Below are 13,591 nucleotides of genomic sequence, written 5' to 3'. Positions count from 1 at the left end.
GTGTGTTTACTTCGAATAGTGTGTTGTCTGTTTAATAATATAATGTTATCGTTTATTTCTTCAAATTAATTGTATTTCTTGTGTTTTTTTTTTGTGGTAAATAAAGTATAAGGGACTGATTTTCATAATATAAAATTTGTGCTTGACACTGACTTGTAATAACGTTAGAAACAACATTAAAACTTTCAAGACGTTTCTTCCAAATAACTTCGGCCTTCGTCGATTTTTAAAAAGCCAACGGCTTTCTAGCTTTCATTGACAATTTTTTTTAAGAAACACTAAAATTAATCAAAGGCAGTACTTCTGTGCCAATTTCCCCTATCAGCTATATTTTAATCAAAGACAGTACAAAAACATAAATATATAGGAATAAATATTTGAACGTTTGATACATTCAATTCTCCTTCATTAGTCTGCTAGTACTAGTACTACTGAAAAATGTTAGTTAACTGGTATTTTCATTTGGCGAAACTGAGTAACCGTTTTTATAATAGCTTTAAAATTTAACTGGAACTGATTGAAAAACCTTCAATTCTCAACGGCGATATCTAATTTTTTTTCTTACAATAGCAATACTTTGTCAAACACTGACAGATAGTGATTTGATGTTCCCCCAATTTTTAGGGGGGACCCTTCAGGAGTTATTTTATGGAAGTTAGTGATAATTGGTATTCAGTCGAAATTGAAACTAAAAGGGTTAATTCTACCTCGATTTATGAATGAGTATTTGGTTTTACTAGATCTTCATCTCTTAATGTTACAGAAAATTGAGTTATAGATTTCAATGATAATCATTGATGATTGGTGCTAGCAAGCAAGCTGCCTTGGTACATTCATGTCCTCGTCACACCACAATATTTTTATTGTCACATGCAAAGCTCCTAACACTTTGAAGTATATTTGACCCTAATTTCTAAAAGTGAAGAGAGATAATGTATTTCCTCACTGATGTCTTTTGCCTGCAAGAGATTCATCGACTCCTAGTAGAAATGGAAGTTGTTGTCGTTTATTGTCCCTGTGTACACTGCACGTGCGGATCAGACCTGGTAGCTCCAGGTGGCGATGCTTCCAGTTCTATGCCCGTCTCCTGTGAAGTGTCTGCTTCAGCAACTTGATGATTTTTCTGATTTTAGCCTCTCGTCGGTGTTTTCTTCTCCCCAGCACCCTTGGTGTAAAATGACGGTAGATTTGCCTCTTGGCGCTTGTTTTTCCGTTCCTTGGGCGCCCGCCTTTGGAGAAACCGATGTATAAATCTGGATATCTAACAGATTTGTACTGGTAGTAGCCCTCAGATGTGATCTCTTCGTTAAAAATGCATCTTCTCATGAGGGCAAACCTTTGTTTCTTTACCTGGAAAATTAATGCGTGGGAAAGAATAAATGAATATGAGGTGATTCATCCATCTTATAACTTTACGTGTATAACTACAGTTTAGTTTTTTTGTTGCTTTTGTATTGTTGTTATTGTTAGTGTTCAAGTCGTTTTCTGTTTGTGAGGGAGGGATGCGTGGCTGGAGGAGGGATCGGGATGGGGGAAGGAAGATTAGGCTTTTTAACCGAAGTTGAAAACCTTTGACGCGTTATGCAGCACAGGAGAATCGCATTATGGGTTTATTTGCTTGCCAGATATCCCAAAATTTCAATTTATTTTTGTAGGTAACGGAACCTCGATGACAGGGCATGAAATTTAAAGCGATAATTGCTACAATATATAAATCTCGGGCCAAACTATAATAAGAGTAGCCTAATGCAAGAGCTCAAACTTTCGCTCCCATTTTGTTATTTGTAATTAAGCCATGTAATTTCATTTGTAAGCCAGTTGTTGTAAAGTGCTAGTGGGCAATCCTTTTTTGGAAATAGCGCTATTTTAATAAATATATAAATTATTATTATTACGTTATTTGGCTGGAACTATAAGTACGCTCTCCTCGACTCTCGTAAACTCTTAGCTAAACTCGTCGAATCTGAAAGTGTGTAAATGTTCGTGACAGTCGACGAAAGCCCGAGGACGAAAGATTTCGCTCGCGCATCGCGTGATGTTTATCAATTCTCGTGCCATCCCTCGCATCCTCGTTCAGCCTCGCTCGAATGGTAGTCGATGAAAGTTTAACTCTCGTCAACTTTCGGTGACTCTCATCTTGTGTTGCCCGTGCTTAAAGCCTGCTATCTCTCAAAGGTTTAAAAAATCGGCTATCGCATAAATTGTCTTCATGATAGCGTGCTTATATAAGTTAGGTAAGTCATTATTTGGGAGTGCCCACACGTGGAAAAGGCACAACTCACGAAATTCTAAAAATGGCAAAGGCGTGTCGACAATCGATTAACACTAGAAACCAGTTACGTTAACACCCAGCTATCGATCTATTCAAATGAAAAGCGTATGTTGAGATTTTCTAATTATCGCCCGAGGAGTAATGATATGGAAGGGATTTGATTGTCAGGTGGTTAGTTTTTTCGAAAGTTATTTCCATCTTTGACGAAGTGTTAAAAGTTCTACGAAACAGTAAAGCGACCCTTCCCTTCCATATCATTCCTTTGTCTTCACATTAAGATAATATCACTGTTTTTGCAACGCCTTACCATTATGTTTCTAATATTCTTCATTGTTCAGTTCATTTATATTTTTTATTTATGGTAATAGATTACGCGTGTAATTTTCAGCTTCTTTTCTTCTTTACTTTCTGGTATATATTATATTCTATATTATATTTTGTATGTGTGTCCGTGTGTACGTGTGTGTGTCCGGCCAAAATTTGACAAATCAATTTGTAAACTGGCAACCCGGCATTTTTAACCTAGTGGTTATTTCGGGTTGCCAGAACTTCTTATCTTTAGTAATATTTATATAACAATTTCTGTAATTTAATTTTATTGATAAGGAAAATAAAGAGGATGTTGTTGTTGTTGTTGTTGTTGACCAAAATTATACCTCTTTTCCGTTATAAGAAACAAAAGAACGATATAAATTGCAAACTTGATATGAATGTATAAATTTCTTTGAAGCTGCCGGAATTTCTCACGTTTGCAAATGAATGAGCGAAACATATTTTTGTTTTGCACTATAACTGTTCGAATTTTAAGGTCTACTGATCTTCACTTTTGTTTGCCTTTGCTGATTAGCCAAAACAGCTGCTGTAATTTTTATTGTAAAGGGTGGGGTTAAGCTTCTTTTATATATAACACTACTGAATTTCGGCGTAGCCTTTGTTTAACTTTCTAGCTTTGATTTTATCTAGCTCGCATGCGCATAATATATTTTTCCTGGTCAGTCATTTGACTAAGTAATACTGCAAACTTGTACAAGTAAAAAATTGTAATTTTAGTAAATTTAATTTGGCATAAAGCGTGTTTGGTTTTTTTAAGCTAAGTAAAAATGTTAAACTCCCTGGCGTTTTACCGGGTCTCTGCTGTGAGTGACACTGAATGGGGGATTTTCACTCTTCTCAGCAACTCGAATTCTTTAGTGGCAGTGAGAATATTCTAATAAATTAAACAACTGTTCAAATCAAACTGTTGCTTGCTGCCTACCTGTACTCGAAACATGCCACTATTGCTGGACAATCTCGTCAATGTGAAAGACATTACATAATCAAATGCCCAAAAACCAAAGTTTATCAAGTCTTTTGATTTTAGCTTTCATATGGGACAAACATTAGGTCACTGAACGTCATTTGCCGGCTTGTTAACAAGTTTTCAAGATCATTGTCAACCTGAGTAATAGCTGTTTAATTTTGGACTTAAGATATATTTTTAGACTGCTGATGTGGCTACTAAACTTTGTGGAGCACCCCATTGATTTCAGCCAAGGAATATCTCAGTGGGCTATACAGTTTCGTTCAAAAATAAGAGCGGTTTATTTTTTAGCTTGCCTTATCAACTGTACCGAAGTTTAGCTAACAAACTGCCGGAATGGCCTGCTCACACCCAAGATTCTGAACAATACTTCACTTTAACCAGGCGTATGATGTCAAGTGTGAACAGTTATAAGGTATCACACGGTGTAACGAAAAGAAATGGGCTGCGCAAAACAGCAGTCCTCTTCACTAAAAGAGTTTCGCCGATTCAATTTCTAGCGGTCCTTTTTTAACTCAGTCGCATGCAAGTTGGCTGCAGATTACATTGGTACGTCTAGTCTCTTCTGCTAATTCTTGTTGACAGACTGTCTTCTCCATTGCATCAAATTCCTGCAGCGCGCCTTGGAATACAGACAAGTAATTATCGAATTAGGTAAAAGACGTTAAGCCCCTGCGAAGACGAACAGTGACGAATGAATGACAGTACATCTCATCAGCGGGATCTATATGGTGGGAGTAAGCTCGGCTACAAAAAAATATAGTAAAACAAAACTAAATCTCAAAATGTAATTAAGGTATTTTCTCTGTTAATCATATCCCCTTTTTTCCTTAATTTTTTTTCATTACAATTTTCTACATGCAGACCTCAATACAGATCGTCATCTATTCTTTAGACTGGCTAACTGTAATACGAATAAATATTTTGAGAGAGAAATAAAGTTAAATATGTCACTGTTAGAGCACATAATAAAAAGTGAAAACTGGTGTAGGCATAGAGATAGCTAGGAGAGCAACCTGGGAGGCCTGACTCGTGTCCAAAGGATAGAAAAACAGAGTTAAAAAGCTTTGTTTCAGACAAGGTTGCTGTCTCAGACATCAGACAGGGTAAAACATAAAACGTTAAAACGTCATACGAGAAATAGGAATGCAGACACTGCGTAGAGTTCACCGCTTAATGATTTGTTTGTCCAATTTATTTGTCCTCTGAGCATTTTTCCGTATTTTTTTCGCAAATTCAAAGCCCATAGGTCGCCTGGTAATTCTTTGCCAAATATATGTTCAGTCACAATGGGCGTACAACCGCGCTCAGAATGATCGACTACCAGACGGCCCACAATGGGGGCTGCAAAAATAAAGGATTAGAAAACCGACCAGTCAGAGTCAACAAGTGAAGGATACGAGCAGCCAACGACATGGAAAATTAAATAACTTCAGCACAATAGCCTGTTGGTTATCTAGGAGGAATAAAAGGGGACCATTTGTCTTTTCAAAAACATAAGGTAGCCTCATGATCGGAATATACAGTCGACCACCGCAGCATATTGTTTCTTACAAACCTTGAACCCTTTGTAATGTATCTTGTGCAACGCAGCATGAAGTGACGCACAAGCAGTCCGTGGGACAACAATTTATGGTATACATGACATGAATAGAATCTCGTGCAGTGAAAATAAAAACAGTATTGTGTTTTTCGAAACATTGCATTTTAAGGTCTGAAATGTCATGTTTACAAAGTAACCTGCCTGGAACATGTGCTCTACTAATGTTATCACCCAGGTTGATTAACTAAAACAAGTACTGTGTTTCATTTCGCAAAATACCGCATTACCTAGATTAAGGGCCTGGGACGGCCTTTCGACAAATTTCATGTTTTCTCATGGCAAACTCTGTAATTAAATAATAAAACTGCTTTATATTGTAGCTAGAAATCTGGAGTAATCCCGCCTTTTCCAACTTTGTAGTTTAATTATGACTGTATTTGAAGGACATGGCTACAATCTTTGACAAAACTCGTTGACACACCCACCCGTTTCACTGTTTGATAGCGCAATGTGCCCAAACCTCTTGTATAGTGCGTTTTAGTTTGTGAACAAAAGTAGGCAGCAATTGAAGGCATTATTTTTTGCATGCTACGCAACATTGCAAAGAGAGAGAGGGGGAAAAACTTAACTTTTTCATGTTTCAAGTGAGAAAAACAGCAATTGTGCCAAGGTTTTGTCAAAGATTGTAGGTTGTATTTTTAATTTCATTATACTGTTTTTGGCACTCACAGTATTGAGCATATGGGCTGAGACAGTCCGGGAGGTTAGTCCAAAGTATATGCTTTTCCTTGCCACGGGTACGTACTCATGTGTAAAAAATCCTTTCGAACTAATTATTTGGCAATACCTTGATGACTGTTTGAAAATGGAAACCGCAAAAAATTCTGTGCGCGTTCCCAAGTCACCAAACTGCGAAAGAACTGATAATGTGCCTTGCCTTGTATTCTATTCGCACCTAATCAAAGGTTTTAAAAATTGAGGATCAAGGACAGAAAACGTAAACACTGAATTTTACAAAAGTTTAAAGTTAGCTTTCGCTTGTTCTGTCGTGGATTGTCGTGTTGTAATACCTGTCGTAAATTGTAATAACAGCTATTGCGTTTTTTAATAACGCACCTATCGCAAACTGTAATAACACGTTTTCGTAATTTGTAGAAAATCCGAGATGTCGTTAATTGTAGTAACACCTTGCAAGGGCGTGGTCCTTAGAGACACCACGTGTTATTTACCCAACCAATCGCAACCGATATTTTTTTATATAAACGCGGGAGATAGATTTCTTGTGCCACTTGCCATGAGGTTCATTCCTTTATGGTAAGCTGCGGTCCCATAAAAAGTTAATATCATTTGCTGGTGGTGGCTGGTAACGTGGTAGTGAACTTTGGATAACTTTCCACGAGTTAACTTTTACAACTCTAATAAGTTTGAATTGTTTAGCGTTCACATGATGTTGAAAAAGTTGATCTATTAATGTGGTACTTTATCCATTAAATAAATTTTAATCCGGAAAAAACTGCGACTGTTGCTGCTGTTTTTCTCACTGAACTGGTATCAAAAAGTTTGCCTTTTGTTATTAGTTGAGTAGAGTAAAATTTATCTCCAACTGAATCAAATACAAAAACTAGGCCAAATAAACGGAGCATTGTTAAAAATCAAATTACAAAGGGAAATTGTTATAAGTTAAAATTAAATCCTCCTCATTAACACGGTAAGAAAGATATGGAGACCAGGAAGGAGAATTCATAAATAATAATTCAAAATTAGAAGGAAAATGGCGTTGAAAAAGAAGCTGAAATTTTTTATCATGGCCGTAAAAGACGCTTGATAGCCAGCTAAAGTGGCGCTTGTTTAAAATTATATAAAAAAGCCTGCGGTGGACTAGGGGTGCGTTCCCCCCGATTTTGCTAACAATGCGGGACGCACGAAACCATAGCTAAGTGTAATGACCACATTAAACATTGTTTTGTATTGTATTGTATTGTCATAGTTTTTGACGCCAATCATAAAGGACAAGCAACACAAGTTCCTTTTCTCAACATCCTTGCTGATTATTTGATAACCACAAAAAACACAGTGCATTCATGGATGTAAGGACAACTCTTGTGTGGTCTGTCTACAATTCTTCTACTCTCTATAAGTGTAATTTTTTAGAATGTTGCGACAGAGCAAATCGAGCGAAGAGGCAAAGCGCGAACAACGGGCAGAGTCAACGAAATGAGCTTTCGTTTTACATTGCGAACATCAGATACAATGAATCAATAGGCGTTCAGTGGTAAAAAACATATTCGTCATAAACAAGTGCTTTCATTGTACAATAAAGAGCTAAGTGTCCCATGTCGCCGAATCTTATCCCGGTTTCTAAGCATTTAGCGACTAGGAGTATTTGTTTTTTTGGGAGAAAAACACCCAAAATTTTATGTTTCCTCTCTTTCTTCAACAAAAATATACATAATATATACTTCTTGCTGTGCTAGGTGCACCCATGTACGAGAGACCTACTCCCCCCTGGATGGGATGTTAGTCCCGCGCAGGGTTACCCCCAACATTAAACTTGTCAGTACCCATTTGTACACCTGGATGGAGAGAGGCATTAAGAGAGTAACGTGTCATGCCCAAGAACACAACACAGTGACCCCGGGTAGAACTCAAACGCGGACCACTCGATCCGGAGTCCAGCTCACTGACCATTCGGCCACCGGGTCCCCCCTTGTACTACAGAGTCAAATACAAGAGAAACTGAATTCTCACCCTTGCAACGAGGTCTCCTTTCTTATTAATGCAGAGATAGCGGTTTGTATTCTCTCCTCGAATCTTTATCCGTCCAAAGTTGTCTGACTCCAGCACAAGTCTCGCTACAGAATGAATGAAGAATGATGTTAGGGTGGTGAAAACAGCAAACGAAATACACGAACACTCAAATGAGCCTTATATAAATCATTTTCATCGAAAATGTATTCACAGGTGATGGAAATTGAGAAAAATCACCCATAAAACCCCCACCCCCAAATCAGTTATAAAATATTAAAACGTACAGTATGTAATTGGTTTGGAGAATTCACTGATTTGTAGCTTTTCAGAAAATGCCTAAAACACACTTCATTTCTTTTTTTTTTTTTTTTTTTTTTTGGGGGGGGGGGGGGGTGTGCAGGGACAGGGAGGGGTACCTATCAAACGAATTATTCAAAATAACCGGCTTTGTTTTGTGAAAACGTGTATAGAATGGGTAAAAAACATTTTTATGGGTAGTACAAAAGTATAAGATAATCATTTGCGAAATAAATGATTGTTCAGTTTAAAGACGCTTGCAACGATTGCATTTCCATCAATTGTCGGTACATATTAAAATCCTGGAATGAATGAATGAATGAATGAATGAAAAAATCGCCAATAAATAAGTAAATAAGTAAATCAACCAATCAAAAAAAACGACTTTGTTCAACGATGGTTGCACATAACAGTCTTTGAACTGACAAACTTGGGGCCCTCTGATTCCCGATAGAATTGGAATTTAGAAGTATCGACTTTTGTGGAGGGTGGAAAACCTGGGAATCCTGAAGGGAAACCCTCAGTAGCAGGAACGAGACCAAACAACAAACTCGACGGAGATATGACAGGACAGGATTCAACCCAAGATATTGGTATGAGGCGAGCGCTCTCACTGACCACTGCGCTATCCCTGCTCCCCTAGATCATCCGGTGCCCAACGCCGCGAATAAATCCTAAATTATCCCAAGGTGAATTATGACGAAAAAATGTACCCAATAAAGAAAGGAGAATTTATTTCTGACGTTGGAAAAATGGTATAGAGGTGAAGAAACTGGGTGGAAACTTTGATGGAGTCTTGGATGAAAGAAGAAAAATCCGGGTAGAGGTGCCGCTCAACTTAACGTCCGAAAACGTTATATTTATAAACGAAAAGCCTTTCTCCTCTTCTACAAGGTTAAGTCTGTTCACTTAACAGGACAATACTTGACAGCCAACATTATATTTCCAAACTTATAAAAGTAACGCAGAGTAAGCAACTGAGAGTCTGATCACCAATGCTGAAGGTATGCTAGTCCATGACAGGGGAGTACTACTCTCCCTAGCATATACGGTATGTAAAGTTTCACAGAAAACTTGGCGGTCCACTTCCTGCAATTCATGGAAAATGCAAGTTTGAAAGAAAGCCATGCTGAGTCAAATGCGTTAATTCGTTAGAGTTCTTGCCCCAAAAAGGAAGTGGAATAACAGTCCCTGGTATTTTGCTCGCGTGGTAAATTTTTTGTGGGAATTCAACTTTGTATGATTTTGATCTTCTTTGTGTTTTGCAAGACTTTCACGTAAAACAGTGAAAATTTCAGTGCAAGAATATCATGTCAGTCTAATTGCAAAGATTACATTATTAGTCATTATAAAACCGTTTTGGTCTTCTGTGGCTGAATGTCCTGGAAACGAAGCAGCGATAACTGAACTGCACCACTTGATGAATATTTGTAAGATCGAAAAACAGCCAGTCTACCTGTATTTGTGGTTCCACCTTCCACGGGCCTGGGATCTTTTCTCTTGCGTAATTTCTATATGGTATAAAATAGACACAACACTTCTCGTGTGGTATACTATGGAATATCCCACTTGACATTTCTTTTTTCCGTGTAATACAAAGGCTTTGTGTATGCAGGAAAATAAATACTCGTGGGACCCGTTGTATTTTCTTTAGAGTGTATATTTTTTTTGAAGGAAGCAACATTTTTGTGCGACCTTTGTGAAAAGAACCACAAAAATTATGTGCCTCTAACCGGTATTCCTCCTCTTCACCGTGAATTTTTTTGTGGAAAAAAACTTAACAGCCAGAACTCTTTTTCCGATCGTGAAAAAAGCCGCAAAAATTAGAACCCCCAATTTCTTTTTTTGCCACACGGCAGTTTTAACTTTTTTACTTCAACCCACTTTCCGCGGGTGTTGTGCATGCACAGCGGGTTAAAAAGAAGGGAAAAGGACAGGAAGTGAGAATGAAAACACAAACAGAGAAGGAGAGGCCGCGCGGAGAGAAAACAGTAGCGGAATTACCAACAGGATAGGCTGGGTTATTTTTTGTTCTTTCCCGCCCCCTCCCCTCTGCTTCATGATCTGACGTGCTGTGCAAGCTGTGCGAAACCAAGCAGGTTATTTTCTTTTTTTTTTATCCTCGCCAATGTCAACAGCGGCTTAGTTTCTAATTTACAATTTACTTAAACTGTATTGTGCGTTTTTGTAAGTTTTAACTTATTAGAGCCAGATTTTATGATATTGAACTTAAAGTCTGAGAAAAAATAGGAGCACAAAGAATTCATTGATCAATCTTTCCTTTATGGCACTTCATTATTCATCAACAGTGTGATTCACTCAGCCTCCGGAAGAACCAGATTAATCAACGAGAAAACGATCATGCTTTTGACTTACAAGTTTATAATCGAGCGTCGACTGCGCCATACTACTGTGCAGTGAACTCAAGCTGCTTTATCACTAAAGCAATTGATGAGTCATTGAACCGGGATTAATCGATGCAACCTGCATCTCAGTGTAATTATTGAGCCAACTGAGAAAATAATGTTAACGTTCAAGGTGAATTAAAATCAGAACGTTCACGGTTTGTTAGACAAAACGGTATCCATTACGAAAGAATTTATAATATCAACAAAACCCACATAAATAACTGCGCCCCATGTTTCGTTTTGTGGGGCCATTAGTAAAGCTAGCTGAATAAACAATGATAACAACGCCAAAGATCGAAGAGAATACTTCAGACGAAAACAAAAATTCAATAGTTTACTTGAAACAGATCTTAAACAATCCCCCTTCTAACCTTACGTTACTTGGGACGTAAACAGTTACATAATGTAGCGATAGAAGTTTATTAGCCTCCCACGCCGGGGAGCCAATTTACACTACTTGGTGATGAGGAGAGCATTTTCCCTTTTACTGAATATTTCTATCAGTCGCTGTTTTGTGGAAGAATACTTTGTTCTACAAACTTAAACAAAAATCGTTCTTCTTAGCACGGGGCATTTTGTGTTGAAGAAACGACAAAGCAAAACGTCACGACCACTTTCCTAAAGAGTCTATCATCCTGTTCTATGAGAGTAGAAAGAAAAGAAAAAGAGCTTTGAAGAAAGAATTCGAAGAACAGAAGAATCGACACACTTAGCTTCACTCCGACTTGAACGAAAAAAGCGTTGGATTCCCGTGAAAACGTAAAACATGTGCGATCCAGTTAGTTCCGATCCCTGTGGCGAAACGACCCAACCCTAAAACCAGGATTTAGTCCGCAATTGATGGCAAGCCAAATTAAAAAAAAACGCCACTTTCTCCCATTTTCTGGAACGAGATCAGTTTTGAACGTAAGCGAGTTGTTTTTGTTTGCAGTTAAGTTTAGTGTTGCTTTGTTGACGGAAGATGCTCGTGCTGAGAGGGCGCCGGCTATCCGTTTTAATTTATTCGAAAACGGAAAAGCGGAAAGTAATTTCGCACTTACTTGAAGAAACGTGACTTGCAATTAAAAAGAACAAGCCGCAAAATCCGCTCTGTGTGACGGCGTTATTTTCTGATCATCTTTGTTAAGAACAAAACTTACTTGAGGCAGATAAAGTGGGATATTTTTGGCTTTCGTGATAGCGTGCTCTTCCTACGAAGCGCTTTTTCAATGTGGTCCCCAGATGATCGTTAACTTTCTCCTTAATCACGAAATGCGGTAATCACGATATTTATCATGATCTAATAAAGATACGACGACAAACGAGGACAAAATGAGTGAATGTAACACAAGCTATGCCGAGAGAAATGTTACTTGAGTCTAGCTGGCGTATATAGCTGAATGTTTTCTCTGAAAGCATCAGCGAACTTATGATAACCTAAAGAAATTATTGATAGAGTAAGAAAACAATGCGAGCATAAATTATTTAAAAAACAAACTAAGCATGTCCTTTATAGTTTCCATTTAAGTAACAGAGATCTTAATTCGCAGGTACTTCGGTACAGTTTTTCGTTTCTTCGTAACTAATTAAAAAGGAGTTAACTTCCACTCTTCTTACCGTATCCTGAGCCGTCCCGACCGCGAGCATCCAGCTCCGTTTTCATGATTTGAACGTGAAGTTTTGAAGCTCTTGAATAGAGTTGAACAGTTCTTTTTGTAGGAGGATTTTGTGGGTCCGTTATATTTTTTTGTTTTTCAACAAACTCGCACATTTTTCTCTCGTAGAACTGAAATAACAAGAGAAAACGGAAAAGTTCTTTAAACACGTTATCTTGTACAAAAAGTGGCGGTGTTCACTAGTATCTGTGTCTTACCGGAATGGACTTATCTGTAGGACATTTCAGTGATCCTTTGCTACTATCCCAGCTATTAGCTGCAGGACTGGTGCTGAAGGTTACTGGAAGGCTGAAAGAGATACGAAGATTTTATCAGTCTACAACGAATTAGCCACACACGTGTGGCGTGTTATCTGAAACAGGACGTTCTTTTCAAATTGTCAAGACTTACAGGATTAAAATAAGACCACAAATACTCAAGGATGACAGCTTGGTCTTCATTGTAGAGTCGTTGAACGCACAAGCAGGCTGTAAAGACATCCGATGAAGATGAATCAGCGAGGTCTCTACAAATTGCCCGCTTTTATACTGCTCGTTGCAGGCCTTAAGTGGGAGGTATTGCCGACATTTTATCACAGTGTCGAGTGTAAATGAGAAGGCCACAGATGAGAAGCGATACCAGTGGGATTTTCATCAAAGGTGTCCTGTTACGTTTAACCCCTGAAGTGAGAGAAAAGTTGCCCATTGTTCGGGCAGAGTGACAAATTGTTTTTCTTGGGATAATTTTCTAGGGCGGCATTCCAAAATTACAAAAGTTAAAACCCAAGGTAAAGAATAACCCGGAATATGTGGTAAATTTAGTAAGGATTTACAGGAAAGAAAATATTTGTTTTGGTCGTACCACAAACGAAAGTTCACAAAGGTTTGAAATTGTAAAATAATTGTATGCTCAGCTGAAGATACAAATGACACTTTAATTACGATATAATTTTTGCTGTTTTTATCGCTGTGATCATTATTAAAGATCTACATTTGACAGGCTTTAGATAGGGAAAAGAGAGTAAACTACTCCGCCGCTCGAAAAGAAAGAAATACGTCTTTAAACAAAGTAGATTAAAAGTTGATGGTCATTTGGTCTAATTGATCGCCTTGCATTTTAAAGTTGAAGCACTTTATTAATATATAACTTAATCTGCCAGTTTAAACACATAAAAATGTTTGTGATTTATCTTTGTCTGTTTTACAAACTGTTTATACACCCACTCATTTCCCTTTTCTTTACAAGAACCGAGTTCACTTCGTTTCACCGGAAAAAATTCGGCCTTGATCAAAAACATCCCGTCCCGATTTTTCTCACGAGAGAAACTGCGGGGAAAACATGCCTGAAGCAACGGTTCGGGGTTTTTTGCTAAATAGTTTACCAGATGTT

General features: G+C 37.9%; 1 protein-coding gene across 1 annotated transcript; it reads right to left on the bottom strand.

Annotated features, from left to right (window-relative positions):
• Positions 1 to 360: 360 nt before the first annotated feature.
• LOC144643574 (fibroblast growth factor 18-like) lies at positions 361 to 12,791 on the bottom strand. Its single transcript, XM_078502883.1, has 5 exons — positions 12,614 to 12,791; positions 12,421 to 12,511; positions 12,165 to 12,333; positions 7,864 to 7,967; positions 361 to 1,350 (listed from the first exon to the last, which is right to left on the bottom strand). Exons 1-5 carry the CDS (start codon positions 12,700 to 12,702, stop codon positions 1,075 to 1,077), a joined length of 729 nt encoding a protein of 242 aa, XP_078359009.1. The 5' UTR covers positions 12,703 to 12,791; the 3' UTR covers positions 361 to 1,074.
• Positions 12,792 to 13,591: the final 800 nt, after the last annotated feature.

The sequence above is a fragment of the Oculina patagonica genome, chromosome 2 (genome assembly GCF_052425735.1).
Source record: "Oculina patagonica isolate OP01 chromosome 2, crgOcupat, whole genome shotgun sequence".
Lineage (NCBI taxonomy): Eukaryota > Metazoa > Cnidaria > Anthozoa > Scleractinia > Oculinidae > Oculina > Oculina patagonica.
Note: the sequence above shows the minus strand (reverse complement) of the source record. Positions and strands in the feature narration are given on the sequence as shown.